Raw genomic sequence first — 23,756 nt, 5'->3', positions numbered from 1 at the left:
TGGAGACTGGGATAAATGGCATCGACGGTAATTACAGGATAGCCCATCATTCTTTAGCAGATCACAAGCTTTTAATTATGGCTGAGTTGGATGGATCACATGCCAGAGAGAGCTGGGTCTCTCATGTTCTGACATTTGGGGGGGGGGGGGGAAGAGTATTCAATTGGCTAACAACAGTTCATTACCATACCAATTAGCTTGGTAGCAGCTAGCTACGCTTGCGTTCTTCATTCTAAAAGTCAACGCTCGGTCTGCAAGACTCGATCGAAAACACAATTTTAGAAGTGAAAGAAACCATAGCGCCAATGCTCTAAAAAGCCAATGCAGTCAACTTCACTATCCTTTAAACAAACAGTATGCCAGGTTAACATCCCAACAGGTTCAAACCATTGCTAGGACAACAGGTGGGGATGTTATCTACTCCCTGGGAACATCATTCTGTGGTGAGGTCCAGCCCAGTTGCAGAATGCCACGGGACCCTCTGAACCCCCACCCCCCTGCACCCCAGTCCTCAGCCTTGAGGCGTGATTGATTTTTACCAGCCCTGTTCCGCCAGGCTGCCTCCGAGCCTTTCGTCGGGCATGCATACGCATACACACATGCACACACACACACACAGCTCAAGAAACAGATTAGGAAGCGGCTTCTACCTCTCACAGCACAGCGAGTCTCGTTAGGGCAAACGACCCAAGGACTTAAGGGTTCCTCCTCACGGAAGGGAGAGAACTCAAAGTCTTCCACATTTAGTATAATTACAATGTCGCGATAGCTTCAGTATAGGAACAGTGCAGAACAAGTAGAGGCTACCCGTCTGTACTTTCTGTGTACTTATACTTAATCACACATTCTTTGAGGGACAGGGTGGAAACAAAATCATTAAGCAATGACTCAAGCTTGTAGTGGTGAGGGAAGAGGTATCCGTGCTACGGCGCGTGTTATTACAAAAGGCAACCATGACCTCATCGGAATGGGAATAGTAGCCGGCGGTCCGATTCGTCAGTCGTTTGCTATGCGAGACCCAGTGGAACTCCAACAGTGGAGTCTCTTGTCACGGGCCCTTATCTACCCGGCTCTGTCAGAACGGGTCACCACTTCAATGTGATGATGTCACAGAGCTGTCACTGAAGTGATCCTAGTGTCTGTTGTTGAGCTGCACATCTGACATTACCTCACAGGGGAGGTAATGTCAGGTTACACAGGCACGCATGCACGCACGCACACACAGACGCACACACACACGCACACAGGTAATGTTGTTGAGAGGGGGGAAAAAAAGATGAATGGCAGTGCCACAGCAACCGTGACCCGGTGACTTGTTGGCATGGTTGTTGAGAGAACACAGGCCTGCAAAAGCTGGCCAATATCACCATCATCGCAGAGACTGTCCAAAGCAAGCGAATTATTCTGCCAGAACCCTTCTGTGTTTTATCTCCAAAATTGGACCATTATTATCTCCACATGGACCATATTATCAAATCTGATTGACGTGTTAGCAGCTTCCAAAACCACAGGGGGAATTCCTTTGGACATAGGGTGACACAGAGAATGTCGGCTCCTGTGACTGTGAGAGCACGATTCTGCCCTGCTTGCACACTAAACACACACAGTGAGAGATCCTCCCCTGGGACTCTTTCATGAGTGTGTGTGTGTGTGTGTGTGTTTCTCTGAGTCAGAAGCCCTGCTCGATTGATACGTTTTTATACAAAGATTGCGTAAGTCGGGGGGGGGGGGGAACTGGCTGAAGACAGAGTATTTTGGGAGTGACCTCAAAGATGTCTGTCTGTGAGAAAATATGTCTAAACTTTGGAATAACCCGATGCTTTTTCAACTAGCTTGCATACTGCAGATAACATTAGGGTGAAGTCAATGTTTAGGGATGTTAGAGGTCCATTCTCTGTGATGTCCCACAAGTATTGGGCTGGGCTCCACTTGTTTTGTCAGGAGCCGAAGCGGCTCTGTTTGTTACTACAGTCACATCAACGACACTTGGGAGCAGAGGGCTATGAACTACTAGGAGCCTGTCACTGTTTCCTGGCTTGCAGCAGTCACTCACACACACAAAGACACACACACAGAGACACACAAACACACACACACACACACACACACACAGGAAATGCTGCCCCTCTGGCCGTGTTTTATGTTCTTTTGTTTTCTCGGAGGCCCAAGGGGATTGTGGGCCGCTGACCCAGTGAGCTCGGGTTCCTTCCTAATCTCTCTGCTTCTAGAAGAGTCTAGAACACCTCTCAGTCTCCCCCTATGCCCACATACATACCCATCACACGGGGCTGTACTGCTAGACAAATAAAGTTGATTACAGTACTTAGTGAACAAGGGAAGCAAAGAAGTAATTGAATATAATGCTTTGTGATTCATGTGCCCCTGATTTTTTTTTTTATCAGATTACTGCTAACTGGGCAAAAGAGAAGGCTTCACAAAGAGGCCACATTCAACAGGGTAATTATTCAAGCGTATAATCACACGGGCAATAACTGAGATTTAATAATCCTTAATCTGTGTTAGGTCATGTCTGCCAAGTGGCACTGTCTGGCACAATAGCCAACGAGCCACGGCGTTGTTAAGGCAACGGTTCAACCGAGGAAACGCAAGCGCACCAGGCGGGGGGGGGCATCAATCACCGCGGGTCGTTACGGTGGCCTGTGAGGGTCATCATTCAGATCCAAGCCAAATACAAGAGCGGGGCCTTTAGAAGCTGAATGGTGGGAGAAGTAAGCACACTTTAGAAGGAGAGGTGTTTATTCAGCTGCTGTGCAATATCCAGCGGTCCTGTTTGCTCTGGACACCAATCTTGTGTTTTGGCTCCTCAGCCGGATGGGGTGTGTGTGTGTGTGTGTGTGTGTGAGTGACTCGGCCCAGTCACAGAGGATAAAGATGGGTAATACATCCAACACCGACTACCAGGAGTTACAATGAAGACACAAGGCGCAAGGAGGAGGGAAAGGTCATGAGGCATGCATGCACCCCTTCAGCATAAGCCTCTCGCCCGCCCGCCCGCCCCCCCCCCCCCTTTCTCATTCCTGTCCAGACCCTCCCCAGCTGCCGGCTACCCTGAGGGGACAGGAGTGGAGGAATAAGCTTCTTTAGAAACTCAATACCAGTATTCAGGCTATGGTTTACCACTCCAGTTTGGAAAAAAACTCTACTCTGCAGCTTCAGATATAAGGCCCTTTTTTCTTTCTTTCCAAACCCAGCGTTGAAAAACGACACTGGTGTCTCACATCTGTGCCGGCTTTGTACTTTTTTGTTTGGGGATTCCAGGGATGGGAGAGAGATAAAGGCTCTGGCTGGGACTCGTATGTCATCCACCGCCACACTAGTCCGACCCCCACCAACCATCTCTCCCTCCCTCAGAGAGCTAGTGAACCCCAGGCTAGGCCTGTCGGAGCAGGCCCCCGTCGCACTCCGACAGTTGGGGATGGTTTGTTTGGGCAAAAATACTGCCGGAGAAGTCCTGTGGTAAGAGCACTAAAAAGCCACATATAATTAGAAAGGGTTTTCCCCCCAAAACATCTCCTAGAACGAACACGTGAAAAAAAAATAGAAGAAAATCCATATTCTTCTGTTTGACTTCCACTTCCAAGTTAACCACTCGATAAGATTTTTTTTTAAAAGCAACAGCCTACATGTCAGCAAGTATCAACTGAAATAGATTGAAGCATTCAAAAATCAACCCCATGAATGGCGGAGCAGTCGGAATGCCCAGGGGGCAGTGAGCGTTTGAAGGGAGAACGGTTTTCCTCGAGCCTGTTACGGTTGTCTTACTGTTGAGCCCCTGGCCTGAGGGGCCTCAGGGATAACAGTACCCAGCTTGGAGAGGAGAGAGGCCACACAATGAGACTTCTGGCCCACACACCTGCATACGCTCACAGCCAGGGCAGGGGTCAAGGGGCAGAGACGAGGGGGTCGAGACGAGAAGACCATGATGCACCTGTGTGGAGTGGAGATGAGAGTCGTACACATATAGACCGAGGCTGCCATGGTGACCAGGCTGCCATGCTGACGTGTCACAGGGGAGATACAATCTGACAGGCCTCCTCACCCTTGCTCCTCCTCAGCCCCCCGTCTCCCTCCACTGAACACTAGACAGCCTGGTGTGTGTGTGTGTGTGTGTGACTGCTCAGGCATCCTCAGCAGCAGCAGCAGCAGCCCTCTGACAGTGCTGTGAGCCTGGGTCCATGGAGGGCAGCAGTGGCCGTGGAGCAGGGAGGGGAGAGCGTGACTAGCCAGAATGTCACTGCCACCCTGGGCTGACAGCACAACATCTCCCTGCAGTCAGGGACAACGTGGCACCATGGAGCCAGGGGGAAGGGGGGCGAGATGGGAGGGGTGGCACGCAACTGTAGCTGAGGTATCATGGACCCCTTACCTTATGAAAGGTCACACACCAACTGAAACTCTATTTCTATGCAATGACAACGCAATTACTCGTGTATTACGTAAACAACACGTGTGTAGGCCTACTGTGTAACAACATGTTAATACAATTACAGAGTTACTACACCAGTACAGGGGGGAAACTGACTACATACAATATATATATATATATAGATCACATGGTGGTGTGCCTATATGGGAGCATGGGGAGGCTAACCCTGCACATTAGCAATCTCTTAGTCTGATGGAAAACACAGGCACTATCAATCTCCTCCATGTACATCCCAAATGAAACAAGATACGGGACTATAACCCCGCTCTAATAAATTCGTCTCTAACCCCCAAACAGCAGTAAGTGAAGTCCTTTGAACCCTCCCCTGCACCGGCATGGCTGAGTGCGTTTGAGGCGAGGCCAGTTCAGCTCAGCCCTTCCAAAAGCCATTGTCCATTTGTCCTCAGCATCCCATCACAACCAGCCAATTCAATAACCACTTAGAGCACTCACTGGAGCTGGGGTAGGGGGATATAATATTATTAAAAAGGCAAACCTCCAGCCACTCACATCAAATGTGGGAGAGAGTCCATGGTGGAGAGGGCCAGAGGACAGGGGCGGAGTTGGCTAGGCTAAGGCTAGCGACAGGGCTTAAGTGCTCGCTTACGGCTAACGTGCAGTCTGCTAAAGAATGCTGGCTCAAGAACAGAGGCCAGTCCCATAGTCTCGATAGCTATGGTCTCCCTTATTACCCACTCCATCTCCATAAACAGACAGGCTAAATGTGTCCCTTCAGACTATTCATAGGGGTTGGGACCCTTAATATAATTTGGTTAGATGGCCCTCAATGATTTTTACAGACTGGAGGTCATATAAGGGGTGAGGGTACCTAGGGGCTATTTCTTTTTTCCCCCCCCTCACTCAACTTTCTTCCTACGAAAACAATGACAGAAAGTTCGGCGGGTGATGTTCTTAATCTATTTTTTTAAAACTCCAAGAAATTATCAATAGATGAAAGTATTCTTCAAAGCGTTTGGATACAGAGAATAGTTCAAAGGCTGGCTTAAGAAACAAAACAGCTCTAAGGGGTAACTGCCTACCAATCAATGAGTAGATCTAATCATGATGTGGCTTCCAGACACATCGTGCGTGTGTGTGTGTGTGTGTGTGTGTGTGTGTGTGTGTGTGTACGTGCGCGTGTCGTGGTCTGGGCAGACTGAAGTAGACTCTCCAGTCTGAAAAGACGCTCTCCACAAGACCTCAGGCCATGTCTAAAATTCCATAATCTCCTTCTTATGAATCTCAATAACATCTGATGACAAATTCTCATAACATGGCTGTCTGAGAAGGTAGGTCGTAGGAGAACATTGTCCCCTATGGCAAACAAAGAAAGACCCTATATCAGACAGACACCTTTGAAGTACTTATAGTTCCCGTCTCCATGGTAACAGTGGTGGTGCGACTTCACCTCTAACGTTATTATCCGATTGGGTGCACAGAGGATGATTCCTGTCAGAGCGTTAAATCAAAGTGTTAAATACATAATGTCAAACAATGAAACCTTCAGGCGGTGAGTTGCACAATACTAAATGTACTACCGGTAGTTAAATGTACTACCGGTTGCTAACGATGTAATGTAAAAATGTACCTAGGCCAACCACATTACATATTTTTCTCTGAAGGTAAAAAAAAATATATATAACACTTTCAAATGCATATACCTAAGATTCTCTGTGCAGAATAAAGAGAAGCACATTCAATGTCAAATCCGATCGAAAACGGTATGATTCATATTCTCTTATTGTGGGCCAGGAGAAGATTTCCCCCAGATGAGCTGTTTTCTAATCCTCCCGTGTCTCTCCGCCGTTCAGGCCGCGTGATGGACGACATCGACTCAGGAACACACAGACGGACGGCACATGTGTGCCAGAGAGATGGCCGACCTCAAGCTGCCGAGCGGAGTACATTAAGAGGGGCCAACTTCAGACAAGCACAAATACTTGAACGCTGCAAAACCCACATGGGAAACATTAACCATTCCTTCATGATTTGTACCCGTATCCTCTAAACAGAAAAGAAAAACATCTTATTCCACTCATGTGTTTTCTTTCTCATTCCTGACCGCCCCTCTCTCTCCCTCCGCTCTCCGCTCCCTCCAGACCACAAAAAACAGTACCTCGCAGGATGTGTGGTTGCAGTGCTTTTGATTCTGCTAAGCCAGTAGAAGAGGGGAACCAGAGGGGAACAGCGGTCCTATTCAAGACCCAGCCTGTAGCTCCAGAGGCCCTGACATGATCTGCAGGCCTGGGGCGGAGGAGAACACTGGGGCTGGCGCTGGGGCTTGGTTCTCAGTAATAACAGCGTAACAGGGGAGGCCAAGACCAGGACATGGACCGTTGAGGCCAGATGAGAAGGTAGTCACAGGATATTGGGCCTCTTATTTCCCCCCCCCCCCCGCCCCTCCTCCCATGTCTTTTGTAAAGGGCGCTCCTTCTACCTTGGGCCATGGGAGAGGTATGTGGGTAGGATGTCTAGAGAGACAGCAAGGTAAGAAGATAGGCCTACACCCTAAGTCTTTAGGGTTGGTCGACATTCTAGGAAAGAGCAATGTGGAAAAATCCTGGGTTTGTTCTACTAGCAAGGTCTCTCAAAGTCAGAAAACGACACGATTCTACCTACATGACGAGCCATACAAATGCGGCTGTGGCTGGTTTGGAGGTAGTGCCTGTTGCATGTTGATGCAAAGTCCACAACAACACTGGTGTCTGTTCTGGATTGTACACAAAAGCCCTCCATCTCCTGTGTTTACTTATCCGGATTCCTTTCCTCTTCCCCTTCCCACTTCAAATCAATGTCTCTGCAAGGCATAAAAGCCTACCTACGCAATTAGAAACCAAACCAAATGTCCTTGGAAAAAACGATGGAAAACAGAGAAAAAGAGAAAGGACACAAGGTGAGGACTGTCCAACATTTTGGCTCTTGTACAGCAGAATCCGGCATGCAAGTTTTTTTGACTTTTTTGGATTTTTTTCAGGACAGGGCTGGGCTGCTTCTGGGGACCAGATCATAGTGGAGGAAAGGTGTGTTATCTCCCAGGAGCAGCTGGCAGGGGGGACAGAGAAGCAAAGAATAGCTGGATGTCGATACCCTCTCATATGCAGGCACACACTCTGAAAGTCACACACACACACACACACACACACACACACACCTCTATCGGCACTCTAATACTTTTACAAACCCCTCTCTCTAAACACTGGCAGTATCGATTTCTGGAGGAAATTAGCCACAGTTAGGTAACACACTGTGTCCACTGTGTCCTGGCCAACTGAGTGTATAGGACCGATGAATGTTTATTTGCTGATACATCCCTCTCTGTCTGTCTGTCTCTGTGTGGTTGTGAATAGCAGCTCAGTCTCATTGAATTATTACCACAATAATCCATTTAACGGCCCCCTAGCCAGTAGGATTACTTGGATTTCCAGGCCCTGGGTGTGACCACTGGAGAAGTTGTAGTGTGGTCACATTGTACACGACGGTACCAGTCTTGTCCTAGTGGAAGCTCATCCATTGCAGTGTCTCTTTTTGCAATGCAACAGTTCTCTTATGATCAAGCTCCCGTGAAAACGTATCATAATCACCATTTTTGATGGAGATAATGTAGCCTAACATGATTGCCAGATGAAGTCTTCTAGAGTTGAGCTTTTAGTACAGATGAAAGTGGCCCTGATCCACACGCACGCCGTTTAATATACATCACTGGGGTCCAGCATAACTGTAATAACTTAATGTCAGAATGGCGGCTGTAATGTAATGTGAAACTGAGCGAGGCTCAGGACGACAGCATAGAAGCAGCTAGCCAGAGTACTAATGGTCTGCTGTCTCTCTCCAACCGAGACAGCCGATAACACAAATCACATTTACCCTGAGAGCAGAGTTGCTCTCATAGTGCCTTTATCTCCCTGGTCTGCCCAGCTCCTCCACTGCCCGCTGGAAAAGCAACCAGCCACAGGGCAGCAGCCAGTGTGGACGAAAACAACACATCAACACAAACAACCCAAAGCTGTTTTTTCAGCCCTCCACGTTTGTAGCTGGGGCTGTCGACACGTTGTCGGGAAAAAAAAAGGCAGTGAACTCCTCTGAGGAGCTACAGCCATCGTTTTCACCCACTCTTGGCTTAAGGGGTGTGACAGTTGAGATATTCCACTTGTAGAGAGAGCGCCGCTTCAGCCCCGTGTAAACATCTTCACCGAGAAGAATGCAGTGTATAATCTGTAAGCTGCGGGGGAGAGTGACTGCAGGACTCGTGTTTCACCAGCAACAGAAACACCTCTGGTTGACTTGACCCCTTCCAACCGTCCACATCAATCTCACATCTTCTTGGTTCCTTCTCTGCTGGCTAGATATGTTAAACAATATCAGCACCAAACTAGCCCCTCTGTAAGCAGCTGTTAATGACTCGAACTCTCTGGGATAGAGGACGAGGTTCGAGGCGAAGGCAGAGCATGAACACCTGAGGTATGAGGACGACGTAATGGGTGGGGACGGGGGCCCTGAGACACAACTGGCTCAGCAAGATGGAGCCTGGCTCAGGTTGAGGCTGGAGCTGAGGGCTGGAGCTGGAGGTTGAGGGTTGAGGGTTGAGGGCTGAGGCCTAGAGCTGACTGCTGGAGCTGGGGTTGAGGACTGAAGCCTGGGGCCTGCAGCTGAGGGCTGGATCTGGGGTTGAGGGCTGAGGCCTGGAGCTGGGGTTGAGGGTTGAGGTCTGGGGCCTGTAGCTGACAGTTGGAGCTGGGGTAGAGGACTGAGGGCTGAGGCCCGGGGCTTGGAGCTAAGCTAAGGTTTTAGGCTTACCCTCAGATCAACAGTAGTCTAGTGTGCACTTCTTTGTTTTGTCATTTGTGTGATGCAGAGATCAATATGCTGTACCGAAAACAAATTCCACCGACTTTGGTCGTGTGGCTAATAAATCTATCTATCTATCTATCTATCTATCTATCTATCTATCTATCTATCTATCAACAAGCAGGAGGAAGGCGATTCTGATTCCACACGACGAGGCCTAATCTCATTGATTTCACCATACATTGCTAATGGTAATTGTGAACCTACACAAAATATGATGTGCTGATAGATTGAGTGTTTGAATAAATCACACAATATATAATCAATTGTGTTGACCCAATTGGAATGAAACTGAATAACTAATGAACTATTGCGGGCCCAAACACTAATGCCATTAGATATATAAACAGGTTATTTTGATAAACTGGACACATTTTGGGAATATAAATGGTTACTTTCTCGCCTGAAAACATTAACATATGACGCTTTACTTGACGCTTTACTTTGTGTATAATGGAGAAGCGTTTCTGAAAATACGGTACGGGTAAGATACAAATGCGTGCCGTCCTGTGCGTCCCGATCTGGTCTGGTCAATGGAGAAGCGCCATCATTCACAAACCAACTACGGTAATTAGCATCAATTCAGACACTTGTGGAACTCTCTCTCTGATAGTCACAGGAGGGCTTGGCTATCGTTTTGCTAAGAGCAGAACTTCAAAGCAGCAAGCCAATCTCCAATCAAAGAGACATCATTATGCAGATAAGACACACATTGGAGTTTCCACCATAGATGCACATGCATTTACAATGGGCTGTTACACAGGCCTATTAATGACAGTATGCTGACAAATCCTTACTCTGCATAGAGAAGAGGGGGTGGAGGGGTGGAGAGAGAGGAGAGAGAGAGAGAGAGAGAGAGAGAGAGAGAGAGAGAGAGAGAGAGAGAGAGAGAGAGAGAGAGAGAGAGAGAGAGAGAGAGAGAGAGAGAGAGAGAGAGAGAGAGAGAGAGAAATCCCATTCTCATTACAAATGCAAGTTGCAAACACACCCAGACTGGTGCAACACAAGTCTACACACAAAAATACTAAGTAGGGCCTCTTTCGTTTCGGAGTTCCACCTGCCCACTCCCCGCCCACCCACCCCCCCCTCCACCCCCAACTGACACATCAAAGAAAAAAACAACCAGGAGTGGGGGAATGCAGCACTATAATCAGGATATAAATTCCCAGTACTCAACTCTCCGTAGTGATATCAGCAGTGACATGTCCCTGCAAAAGTGGGCCTGATGAGCCTTCCCTGAGAGAATCACTGCATTTGTGATGGTGGTTCTGGTGGTTTAGCCCTCCGGCATTGGTACATGTTTACTCACATTCCTCTTCCTTAATCTAGGGGCGTGGGGGGGGGGGGGGGGGGGTTGCCAGGGATGACCTTGGGAGGGAGGGATGGGAGGATAACGACCTGACAATTTTGAGGGGGGGGGTTAGGGTTAGGGGGGGGTTACCGGTAATTGCACATGTTTACACCTGACTAGGGGTCCTAGAGACAGTGACACACGAGATATAGTGGTCACGCCCTCTTACCAATTCCCTTCCTGTATTCAAATGTCCTGTGAAAGGTCGTGTCTTACAATTCAACCGCAACTTCAGTTTCATGAAGAAAGAAAGGGTTACTGGCTGCCTTTACCTTGCGTTGGACGTTTGACACTTTCATTTATACGTCTAATGTGACCCAAGACCTTTGTCCATAGGATACCTAATGTTTCCCTTTCTCTCAGGTTTCAGACATTTCAGGGGCCTCCCGCCCCCAATGGCAGCCTGAGGCCCAGTCACTCAGTCTCTCCCTCCCTCCCAGCCAGCCTATATCTCACTAGTGTCTCACCACCAGGCCTCTCTGGTAAAAGTCTGGCCTTAGAGAATGAGGATGTGAACAGAGACAGACCCCCCCCTCCCTGAGGGCGCCGCCAGTGGCCAGGGGGGAGGCTTACGATATCAGACTACCCCCCCCACCCCCATAATCTGAGGGTTGGATCTGAAGGCCCCCTGTTTCATAATTACAGTAGGAAGGCCATAGGGAGGAAGTCACATGGGAATGACAACCTGTGATCTGCTGACTGGCCCTCGGGGAGGGTATAGCAGCCGACCCCCCCCCCTCCCTCTTTTCCCATGGTTCCAAACCTCGTGGGAGGGGTCTCTCTCTCTCTCTCTGAGAGACGGCTACACTAAAGATGAAAACATCTCCTAATCTCAAAAATACCGGACAGGACTGGGTGAAACCAAACACCAGTTTGTGGCTTTCCCACAATACCACGTTTAAACCATTAAACTGTCCAGTCAATTCTTTCATTGTGTGGTATGATAAAGAGCCCAAGAAGCCACATATCCAGATAGAGTATCTCGACTGTCTGTAGCACCAGAGAACCACAAGGCTAGAGTGTAGCAGCAACAGAGGCAGTTGCCCTACAGTGTGCAGAAGTTAGAGAGGAGGGGGGGAGAAGTGAGGAGAGCAGTGTCGTCTTACAGACAGACCCTTTGTTTCTCCACACTATAGAGAGCTGGGTCTGGGCTTTGTGGGTCAGTCTCCCGCAGGGCCATTAGTCAGAAGAGAGAGCCCACTCCCTCCGCTGCTGTGTGTGTGTGTGTGTGTGTGTGTGTGTGTGTGTGTGTGTGTGTGTGTGTGTGTGTGTGTGTGTGTAGGTCTCAGACTTCTGCTCTCCGCTCACGCATGTGCCACGAGCCCAGGTGACCATGATGCATCACACCACTCTGACATGTCATTGAACAGAGCAAATCACGGGACCCCAGGGAAGACGAGACAGCAGCTAGCTTCCTCGACACACCCTGATTAAAAAAAACTAAGATATATGAGCAAAGAGCAGGCGTCTGTCGCCGAGCTGAGCCTATGACACACACACACACACACACACACACACACACACACACACACACACAAAACACACAGACCACCAGTGTCTGACAAGTGCATACAACAGCACAGCATTCATTCAATCTGACCATTTCACCAGGATACGAATGACACCAAGCTCTGAGCATGACTTCTTTTGCTTTTCGACTTCAAGCAAAGAAAAGGGAAAAAACGTTCCCCACATCCTGATGTGTTGTAATTCTTTGATCTAAATTAAAAAAGTCCCCCCAGCTATCATTTTGATTAAGCAACAGATTATGTAATTAAGGATCATGCTCAAAGGTTCCGTTTTAATGAGCAATATTAACAAAATAGCAAGTAATCGCCTGTAATTCAAGGCCTAATTAGTAGAGTTCATCGAAATACTGTGACAAAAAAAATCCTGCTCCATTTTCTCTGAGTGTCACCCCCCCCGCTTTGCTCCACTTAGGTATGACTTATGAGTAAGCAAACTGAGAGGCCAACAGTGTCAGGAACAGTCTATTTCCAGGCCGGCCTAATTTCAAAGACTAACTTTTCATTGCGGCTAGGCGTGCCACTCCTCCGCCAAATATAATACAAATGAGCTGTCAGGGCACTTCAGGGACTCGCAATAGAGCACTGTGCTCCATTTCATCCTAACCTAAAAAAGACACAAACAAAGCTCTCAAAAAATAAACTTGTATGACGAAAAAACGATGATGATAAAACTGCATTGCATCACCTGCCCCTCGTGTGGTGGCCCAGCCTGACTGCTCTGGCTCACAGTGACATCACTACAGAAAAAAAAGCGGGATGGAAATATGTGATCGCAAGAGGCATCTGGTGTCTTTATTACCCCAAAGACTCAGCCCACGTGCTCGGCTATAAAAAGACTAACTGGACATGAGACGGGGGCACTTTTGTAATTTATGTAGTGGGATAATTACCTAACCTGATGGAAAAGGGAAAAAGTAGTGGTGAATTATTCATTTGCATGGCCACGGGCCAATCGCCCGCCACAGCTGTCAAGGCCCGCAGGCTCCTCCCACCGCCAGTGAGGCAGGAAGTCGCATGGGACACGAGCAAGGGGCCGAGGGCAGAGGGTCAGAGAGGGCCAGAAGGTCAGTGGCTCAGGAGGTACTGGACAGAGGGGGGTTAGAGGGGGCGGGGGGGGGGACCGGACGTGTCATGTTGCTATCTGCTAGGCCTCGTACTTGTTTACCTCAGCAGTAGCCTGACAGACCTCTAGACACCAAAGATACACGGCCAGTAAGCAGGACTACACAGAATTGAGTGTGTGTGTATGTGTGTGAGACTGTGATATGCGTGGGTGCCTGTGTCTGTGTCTGTGTCCAACTCAGCGTTTCCTACAGCAGAGTTGGTGACTCAGTCGGGATCTTTTACAGTAATATTCTGTCCTCCCCCCCCCCCCCCCCGGGTACCCAGATGATACAGTGGAACTGGGGTTTCAGGTTGTGCATCCCCTGTGTAGAACAGTCTCACGAGTCAGACGTGTCACTACACGAATGTCATTACAAATGCAACGACGATGATATGTATACAAAAATGACAGTTGAAATGATAACAGAATACAAGTTGGCAATATGGGGCAACTTAAAATCATTTATCACCACAAATGTGCACTTTACAAACAGCATACACCGTACCAATGTTTAGACAAGCCTAGTAAACAAATCAGATATCCCCTGAGTGAAACGAACAATCCTCACGTCTATGGTTCGTATCAAAACGTATCATTGGCTCCTGATGGCAGAGGACACGTCCCCTTCCAAGATGGCCCCGAAATAAACCGAAGAGGAAGGACGAGAACAGAGGCTTTGAATGGAACCGCTGAAGACCAAAGGATCCGGCCGCGCCTTTGAATAACCACTTCTCCATGTGTGACCGCTGGCAGGCGACACAATGAGGAGGAATATGGCGCACAGATCCCTATCTGTAAAATGGCCCCTTATTTCAGAGCGCCCCTTCACATCCGTGGCTGGAACCATAGCCATAGTCTCCAGTTTCCACCTCCAGGGAGGGTGGAGGAGAGTTCAGTCCAGCCAGCACCTCACAAGACCAGCCCGCGGCTGCCGGCTCACGCAGCCTCCCTTCTCACAGGGCTACCAGCCCTCTCCTACGCCACAAAGGCCCTTTATTATGTGGCTGATAAGATGAGACCATGGGAAATCTCTTCCCAGGGGCACTAGTACTAAAAGCAGATTGGGGACAGAGAGAGAGAGAGAGAGAGAGAGAGAGAGAGAGAGAGAGAGAGAGAGAGAGAGAGAGAGAGAGAGAGAGAGAGAGAGAGAGCGAGAGAGAGAGAGAGAGAGAGAGAGGTGGCCTGGACGACATTAAACGGTGGGGACATTTTTCGAGTGTCCACAGTGGTGAAACCAACTGCATTGTGTCTTTCCACAGATAAAGGGACAGGGCCGTTCCTTGGCTTCCAGCTATAATCAATCAGGCTTAGAGGATACAAAGGAGACGGAGGGCTTTGGCTGACATTTCACTGACCGCTGCTTTTTAAAGATCAGCTACCCCCTCTCTCTCTTCTCCTTCTCCTCCTCCTTCTCCTCCTCCTCCTCCTCCTCCTCCTCCTCATGACGTGGCCTGGACGTCTGTTTGAGGCAGCCATGTTGGAGAGGGCTGGCATTTAGTTATTGATTACCGTGGCAGTTGGCTCAAAGCCTTCTTATACACTCAGGTCAGGAGGTCAAGGTAGACGATGGCGGGGGGAGGGGGGGAGGGGGAGGGGGGAGTCACAGGATCAGTGGATTAATCTCCTCTCCATCACGAGGGGGGGGGGGGTGAGTTTAGGAGGGAAAGGAACAAACTATTTGTCGTCCATCCACACCGGCTTCTACTGCAGGTGAGAGAACCTCATCTGAAGCCTAAATGTGTATAATAATAAAAAATGTTAAGTATAAGGAGCCTAAAGCACAACACTGTTTGAGTCACTTTGTGGGACCCGTGGTATAACTTGGCACAGGAGAAATGGTGGTTACACCATAGAAGTGGTTACAGGGCGCATCCACGTCTCACAACACCGGTGGTAGAGGAAGGGAGCAAGCAGCTGACTGGCTAGCATTGACCGACTGACTGGCTAGCATCAATGTAAGTTAACTTAAAGTCAATGAAATTTATAGTTCCAGTTTGGGTGATTATGTGAACAAGACTTCTACAGTACTAAATACATCATATGCATATTCTCGTCCATATCATGGAAACCAAATGCACCATGGGGCTAAAAGCCGACACATATGGAAATGGTATGGAAATGGAACTAAAAACCGAGACACACCACAGTGCGGGAAGCACATTGTTGAACATCTCCACGTGTCAGCATAACATGGCGGTCTTTGTCAACTCGTCAACTCCAGGAAATATGACCATCTATTTGATGAAGGCAGACATGGCTTGACTTGTCTGCATAACACTGTTGTCGTATCTGTCAAACATTTGATTGTCTTCGCATCGCCTTCGTTTGTGTCTGATCTACAGAGCGAGGCAGGCTGGGAAGGCTGCCAGGTGGAGTTGTCAGGAAGAGCAGAGATAGAGGCCCTGCTGCTTGGAGAACACACTATACAGGCACATTAGCACAATGTGTTCTGTATGGTCTGAGCTGCATCTTTAAAACACACTGCACTAGAAAACGGTAGCTCCTCTCCAAGCTGTATCTTTACAGGATTAAATAACAACATAGGTAAGCACATACATGCGCCCTACGTACGATCTGGCGCACGAGGTAATGGATAAGATCGGATAATAGTCTGTAAGTCACACAGAACACAATGAAGGGCTGTGATAAGCCGAAAGGGTATGAAAAACCAACGATATGGAAATTCTCATAGTGCAATCTTAGATTCTGTTTAAAAGAGCGACCAACGACGTGAGAGAAGGAGGAGGGATCGTTAACAACCTCAATTTCCGAGATGAAAGGGATCCCATTTGTCAAGAAGATGGTCTCGTCCCATCCTCTCGCCGCTCCGACAACCACTTAAGAATCTCCTCTCCGAGAGCATCAATAATTGATTGGACGACTTCATTAGGGATGCACCGATATGAAAAATTCTTGGCCGATACCATCATTACCTTTCATGTGCATCTATTCTACAGTGAATGAAGACAGTCATTTTCTGGCAGCGGCTTTATAAAGAGCAGTGGAGAGTGGAGAGGAGATTAGTTAAGGACAAGTGGCATTGCCGGGCCTTACAGTACTTCCCAGAGGGTGGCTACAGGAGAGGACAGGACTAGCGACAGGAGTACCTGAGCCGAGCAGCAACAGCTTGTGGACAGATTGCTGTGGTCACTCAGGCTTTAAAAATAGAAAGGAGGAAGCCAAAGTGGCAGATGTCACATTGTTTAAGGAAAAATAGGAAATGGGAGGGGGGTGGGGGGGACCGACTTCTAGGACATATACACTCATCTTAAACAGCCTCTCACCACCACGAAACACAAACAGCTTACCTCCACCAGATGGAAAGGTTAAACGCGCACACACACACACACACACACGTCAACTGAGACTTTGACCTATAACCTTTTTTTAATTCCTACACCAACCTCACCCTGCTCCTCCCCCATTTCAATCCATCCGAAAGATTCACACCCAGCAAAGCCCTAGTGGGTGGTGGCAGCCACACCCGACGGACAGGCTGTGGGGTTTGTATGTCTGTCCTTCCATCTGTTGGTCCGCAGAAGTGGTTCAAAGGAATTAATGCATGCCAGGCAGCGGGTGAAATCTCAGCAGCCAGCCAGCCAGCCAGCCGCACACACGCACTCGGTGTGGTCCAATTTCATTAACGCGGCATATCTCATATCAGCGCTGATGCAGTGCAGCTCCATGCTGAATCCCATCCAGCTAATTACCGGGCTCTCTGGTCCCACCCTGGGCTCCTACTGCACGACTAACACCACAAGCAGAGGGAGATACAGAGAGAGAGAGGGAGAGAGAGACACAGACAGACGGACAGTTCTGTCTTTACTCTCCAGTCCTGTTATTACTCCTCCACTCTCAGGTGAGGTGTAGCTGTCTGTCTCTGTGGTGTGGCTTGGATTTGAATGACACCAGACGAGGCTTGGATTTGAATTAGTCCCATATTAGTGTCAGTTACAGCTGAAGACAAAAGACGGGGGTCCCTTTTCATCTGTTACCCCCCCCACCCCTCTCTCCTGCCAGACAGTGCCACTTGAATTATGTTTGTCTTAGGGATGGGGCCTGGGATAGGGTTGGGGTTGGGCCTGGGGGACAGGGCTATGGAGGGAGAGGCGGCAGGGTTGTCCTGATGGCTTTTGTGGCCTGAGTGAAAAGCACAGCAGGGGTGGAAAGGTCTTGCTTATGCTCCGCTTATTAAACAGCAGAAAGGGCGAGTGGCCACAGATGGTGCTGTCAATAACCGCCCACACCCATCTTCATACCACCAGGGGTTGAGACTGAGAAACAAACGCACACACACACACACACACACACACACACACACACAGGGCAGGGCGACAAAACTCTCCACAGAAAGGCGGAAGGGGCGGCTAAAACAGATGGTAGGTGTGCGGGTGGGTGTGTGGCGGTTTTTAAAAGAGATTGTGCTGCGGGAGGTGTGAGAATTCCATTACCTTCTTTCAAGGCCAGTTTTAGCAACACTCCTGAACAGTTGGTGAACTGAACACACTGAAGGGCTTAAAGGGTTGAGAGAACTGAGCACTGTATGCAGGGCATTGTCACTATGAGAGCAAAGGGACTTCCGGAAAAGTCTGGAAGTTCACCGGGTTGTGTCTGCTGCACTGCAATACTAGCGAAGGCCAAGAGAACCTAAGCAACAACGTTCTTTTGAATCACCTCGTATTTTAAGAATGGATGGGCTGGATGGACTGACTGAAAGCTTAGCCAATTTGCATTGAATCGTCACGATTCGAGAACATTGTTAACGACGTGTTACCATTCACTCCTGCGTGAGGGGCCATGGGGACCTGTGGTGTGGCCATGTTCATTAACACATCCCTGGATGATTACACACAGGGACCCGCCCTGAGCCATGTGACCCAGCCTACACTCTGTTAATGAGATGAGACACTCAGGTGAAAACACTGACAGCTGGCGGCAGCTCATCCGACACCCTGACCCCACCATTTAAGACATTCGCAAACAGAGTAGGGAAGGGTGACACTAAAGCATGGGGTGTTGAGAGAGAATGACATCTCGGTAACACTAACTGTTATAGGAGCTCTGGCTCCTACACTAACAACTACAACGAGTTGTTGTACCTGTACTGTAATGTTGGTATTAGCCTAATGACAAGAACAAGATTGTAATAATAACAGACATTATTATTATTATTTCAGGTATAGAAGCAACTTAAAGGGTTGGTTCAGCATTGTTCTACTTAATGTTAGATGGTTCCTTCCCTCGAAAGTAGTCTACGCGCCAGCAGAAATCTGTAATCTATGCTTCAGAGTTTAGCTTCAGCCACTACTAACTTCAGCTAAATGTAGCCACCGCTAGCAAAAAAACAAACAATGGGAGTGATGGGGGCTCAACATTATTTGTGTCACTTCAAATTAATTCTCTGACTTGATAGGAAGTTTCTTTGAGGCCACAAATGTTGAACTTCCTTTTGAGCCCCCCATCACTCACACTGTTGTTTTGTAAACAGTGGTTAATGTTGTAAAGTGCTGAAGTTAGTAGTGGCTATTATTAGTCAGGCTAACCTCTGAACCATAGTTTCTCCTGGCCCATAGACTACGGTCAACAAATTCTGAAAAAAGCCTTTTGAGTAAACCCTCTACAACATAAATATCTTTGAGCCAATTGATCATATTACCATTATATACTAGCCAACCTTTTTAACTCTTTCCTAGGTATCTGTCCAAATCAAAGAGGTCACGTCAGCTTCTTTCATACTATAAAGAGCGCAAGTACAAATACACAAGCCTTGGGTACTAGACTAGCTACACAATAAATCTGCTCATCTCTAGTTGTTCAATCTCACTCCCCCAACTGGAACGCAATCACACAGATCACAGACTCTGAATGTGTCTCCTAACCTTGCACATTATGGTACCTTTTTGGGTCTGTTGGAAGAATGGAGTAACTGAGAAACAGATGCCTTCCCATAAAATCCCCTCTGATATTAGTCTGACTCACGGGCACAGTTAGACTGGCTATATTGCCAATAAAACTGCTGGTATTACATGCTCCGAGGCACCTCCATAAAGCCGACTGATCATAGGAAGGCCGGTACTGTACATGAGTTGTGTTTTGATACTCGTAGGCATCATCAGAAGCTCTGTAAAGAAGGACAGTTGGGTTTATAACATAGGAAAAAGCTGGCAACGATGAAGCGATATCCAGGTTAGCCATTCTAAAAAGTTGTTTTTTTTCTCGCTTTTTTGCCAACTGGATGAACTGTAAAACAGGAATGAAAAACAGGATATTCTTCACCATAAGAAACTACTAGGAACAGCATAAATATAGCAGAGACAACAGCAGCAACAAACACCATATGTTAAACATTCCCAAGAGAGCTCTCTGTGAGCTGCTCTTGTTTATGCGTCTTCCCTCCAAGGGACTATTTGGTAATGTACTGTAAAGCGTTCCCGATGTTTTTGTAATCCAAAATGGTGGAGTCAGCAAGATGAGCCACAGGTACAGCTGCGAAACACGTAACGCTTGGGCATGCTCCCTGGATCCACACACTTTTGCAATCACATGACAGATAACACCAAACAACAACCTATACAAACTATCCATGAGTTCAAATACATCTACGTGGTGAGCAATCATTGATAAAGACATCATTTATTTTCTTTAAAATCCTGTGCTCAACTGCCAGTATTTCTGCTAAAGCAAACAAAACATAAACATAAACGTGAGCTACAATACAAATCCAATCCATTAAAAGATAACTACATCAACATTGACCATATGCGATGCGTGCGCTATACTCCATCTCTCTACATCAGATCTGGCCAGCCAGTCACTCTCATTGCAAATGCAGAGGGGCAAGACACTTATTTCAAAGGCAGCAGGGCAGATCACAGGGGGCACACTTTATGAGGGAGACAGGACCCCTGTCAGCAGCTCATGGGGACAGGCCGACAGAGTCACGACCCCAGGCCACAGACGACAACATGCCACACAGCCAGACATCAAACTAACACTGAGGCCAAGAGAAAACAGGGGAGTGCTGTCCTCCGTTCAAAGGGACAGAATGACAGATGAGACGCCATCTCACCCACAACCCTCAACTGGCTAAGATCTATTAAATTAATCTATTAAAACACAAAATACTAGAAGACATGCTCTGACCATGAAACGTGTGAACACATTTAAAAACCAAATGTTCTGTAAGTGGCAGACTTTCCTTCAATATAATTTAAACAATTTCCTCAAACCTTAAATAAGCAAAACGACATCTACTTTAATTCCATTTAGAGGGAATAAAATTCTTCTCCTGGAAGATACTTAAGAAATAAATGTCAGTTGAATGACGGATTAGAGCTCTGACTGAAGACACTGTCATCCATCCAAGGGACACTATGCCAGACAGCTAAGGAGCTACAGAGAAGACACAGGGCTAAAATACTTTACAACTATTGACTTGAATAATAATAATCACACTTTGCTACTCTCCTTGCAGCTCTTAGTCAAGAGTACAGAAGAAAAAGAAACAGTTAAGAGTCACTGGAGAGAGTGTCATACATACATAGCTGCCAGTAGAATAAGGTTGGTTGATGGCGTAGTGGAGAGTACCTGTTCAGTATCATCATGGGACATAGCTATGGGCTGACAGGGTCCTCTCAGATAAACAGAAAGTGGCCAAAGTTCACAGTTATTTGTGTAGAATACTGTCAAAAACAGTCCAGTTCTTCCAACCGAGAGACTGAACAAGAAGATCAAACATTCTCCTCTGTCGTCCTCTGGGTTTGCTTGTTGTTCTAACGTCTTGAGTAATCAATGTCTGTACAAGACGTGCCTCTGGCTTTAGAGACGGGGCCTCGATATCAACTTCTACATCTAAACTCCTTTTCAAACGTGCTAAAAGAGCAGGACCCAAAAGTATTTCATAATCTTGTTGTTTGTTACCTTTAAAAGGAGAATGTTGTGTTATTTTGTAAGCATTTCACACCTAGAAAAAAGCCTGAGAAAATGAAACGCATTTGTAACAAATGTAAGCCTGGTGAAGACGGCAATACATTCCTATGCTAAAATGACCGTAATTCTGTAAAGAAAAAAAAAAGAAAAAGAAAAAGAAAGAAAAAGAAAAAAAAAATACCCGGAAATGAGATATCATGACAGCTTTTGCTGACACAACACCATTCCTCTTACGGGTCAGGATTATGGTGAATGAAACAGCCAAGGAATTTGTATACAAATGAAGAGGTTGGGAGTACAGTCTGATGGCAAATCTCCCAGTACATATTAGATAAGAAACAGGATTCTGAGCATAGCCACTGTTTCACCTTTTTCACACTCGTACCACACAGAGTAAGGCGTCTAGTAGTAATAGCACAAAAGAGGCATCACATGCATCAACATTATGAAAACTACACTGAAAAACACTATATTACACTCATCAGTCATTACTGTTGGTGTATGCATCCTAACAGTATTAATGACAAATAGGGATGGCTCTGAGTTACAGCAAAATCTAAGGTAAAAAACAGTCTGGAACAGCTTTCAAATGGAATATTTAGAAGTTAGACATTTGCAATGCAAAGAGGACAGCAAGGTCTAGGCAAATAATAGGATGAAATATGTAACCCTCCCCCCCCCCCAACCCAAATCATGTGGGTATCCAGACAAATGTGTCACCGTTATCAATGGGTAATGGCATGGTATGGAGTGGAGCTGTTTGACACAAATGGACTAGTATGGGACAGTCCTTATTCCACTTGCGTAGAAACACAAACAGCTTAACTCCATTACTATTCAACAGTTGTTGTTAACAGTTAGAACAGCATGAGAACACAATGGTGTTTCTAGAGTAATTACAGTTACTATAAAGTTTCTGGGGACAACTTTTATGTGTGACCACAGAGATCATGAGAACATTGTTGTTCATGAGCTATACTCGGACCTTTGTTTCCCAAAAGGAATGCTGCAGTTGTTCACAGTATGTATCCGTTTGTTATTATTACCCCATTTGGATCGCTCTGCTTTGCATGACAAAACAGGAGGCACATAGCACCCACAGTGTCCCTTCTGACTGTGCATCACCCTTCTATTACAGGCTGAAAGACCTTAGTCATCACAGGCCGAAGGAAGGGGCTGCACATTCCTGGCAAATGAGAGCTTCTCTCCTCTGGAGCGTACACAATCTCGTAATTCCTCAAGCAGCATTGCTTCCCAAACCCCACCCCGATTCCCCTTCCCCTCTCTCTCAGGATTGAAGGTTTGCTATGGAGACATGAATAGGTGGTATTTCAGCTCTGCTCACAGCTCTAGAGAACTCAGTTCCTAGGCTGGGGGCCAGATCCCCATGGTTACCACAGAGCAGCAAACTGCCTCTTTCCTGTGCTCATTTGTCTGGGAAAAAAATAATAAAATAAAATAACTGCTCTGTTTGCAGGAAACTCCGACTGGGCGTAAGTTTTGAAAGCATCAAAATATTCTATAGAATCTTTCAATCATGTTTTTACATTGCTCCTGTTTTATTTCATTTCATTGGAGTACAGCTCTGTTATTTGACAACACTCCAATGCCAACGTGGAGCTAAATCAGTGCCTGCTGTTTGAGAAGGAGTGGGTCTGTAACGAGATCCCTGGTACTGGGTTTCCTTTACCAGCCTGTGGGAACAATGGTGTGTTTGGAACAAACAATCATACATGAAGAAGGTCAGCCACACTTGACAGTAAAATAAAGGATGGAACATTTTGGTTCAAGATAGGAAATAGAAAACAACACTAGATGACTCATGTAAATGATTATGTTGCATTGCATAGATTCTCCTGCCAAACAATAATCAGTAAAAAAGTTGCAAACTCTAGGAGTGGAGCCATATGAGTCATATCCAATCTAGATTTCACTACTTCAAATATTTAGACGTAAAATGATATTGGACACTCAAGCTGACTCAAGCACTCAGGCTACACAGCAGTTTGATCAAATCATATTTGCGAGAAGCTCACAATTGCAAAATCGTTCTGTTCTTATTTGACATGCAATCAAAGTGGAAAAGGAAATGCAAGCAAAATGTTCATGCAACACATGGTCTTTAAAACTTACCTTTAACTTGGCTCTCGTACTCAACAATTATCTCTTTATCCTTTTTGAACTTCGGTGTGTTAGACATTTTCGAATCAAAATCGAATCGGTTGGGACAGTTGGAAACTATTTGTCAGAAAAGAAACGGGCTTTCTCTGTCCTGCTTCACGCGGGTACGATCCGACGCATCTCACAGATCTCACAGTGTTCTTTCTAGACAATTATAGCATGCACAACTTAATGCAATTAAACTAGACGACCAAAACTTGCACAGTTACAGTAAACTATACCCCCTCTTCCCGTCTCAAACTGTTCAAGAAAACGTTGACTCCATTGTTCCTCCTTCCAACACGATGATCGTTTCTGGAAAATACAACAAGGCCAACGCGAAATCCTGATATCAATCAATGAAATCACTGGTATGAGAGAGAGCGGGGA

The 23,756-nt window shown here is 46.9% G+C and overlaps 1 protein-coding gene across 4 annotated transcripts in view; it reads right to left on the bottom strand.

The window, feature by feature from the left end:
- srgap1a (SLIT-ROBO Rho GTPase activating protein 1a) overlaps nucleotides 1–23,406 on the bottom strand; it is a gene marked incomplete at its 5' end in the record, with an annotated part of 93,777 nt that extends 70,371 nt beyond the window's left edge. For all 4 annotated transcript variants that reach the window (XM_080544830.1, XM_080544831.1, XM_080544832.1 and 1 more), the window contains one exon: nucleotides 23,340–23,406. In XM_080544830.1, coding sequence (XP_080400956.1) covers nucleotides 23,340–23,406 — 67 coding nt within the window. The remainder of the gene's footprint in view (nucleotides 1–23,339) is intronic.
- Nucleotides 23,407–23,756: the final 350 nt, after the last annotated feature.

Source organism: Nansenia antarctica (genome assembly GCF_963989245.1).
Source record: "Nansenia antarctica genome assembly, chromosome: 14".
Taxonomy (NCBI): domain Eukaryota; kingdom Metazoa; phylum Chordata; class Actinopteri; order Argentiniformes; family Microstomatidae; genus Nansenia; species Nansenia antarctica.
Note: the sequence above shows the minus strand (reverse complement) of the source record. Positions and strands in the feature narration are given on the sequence as shown.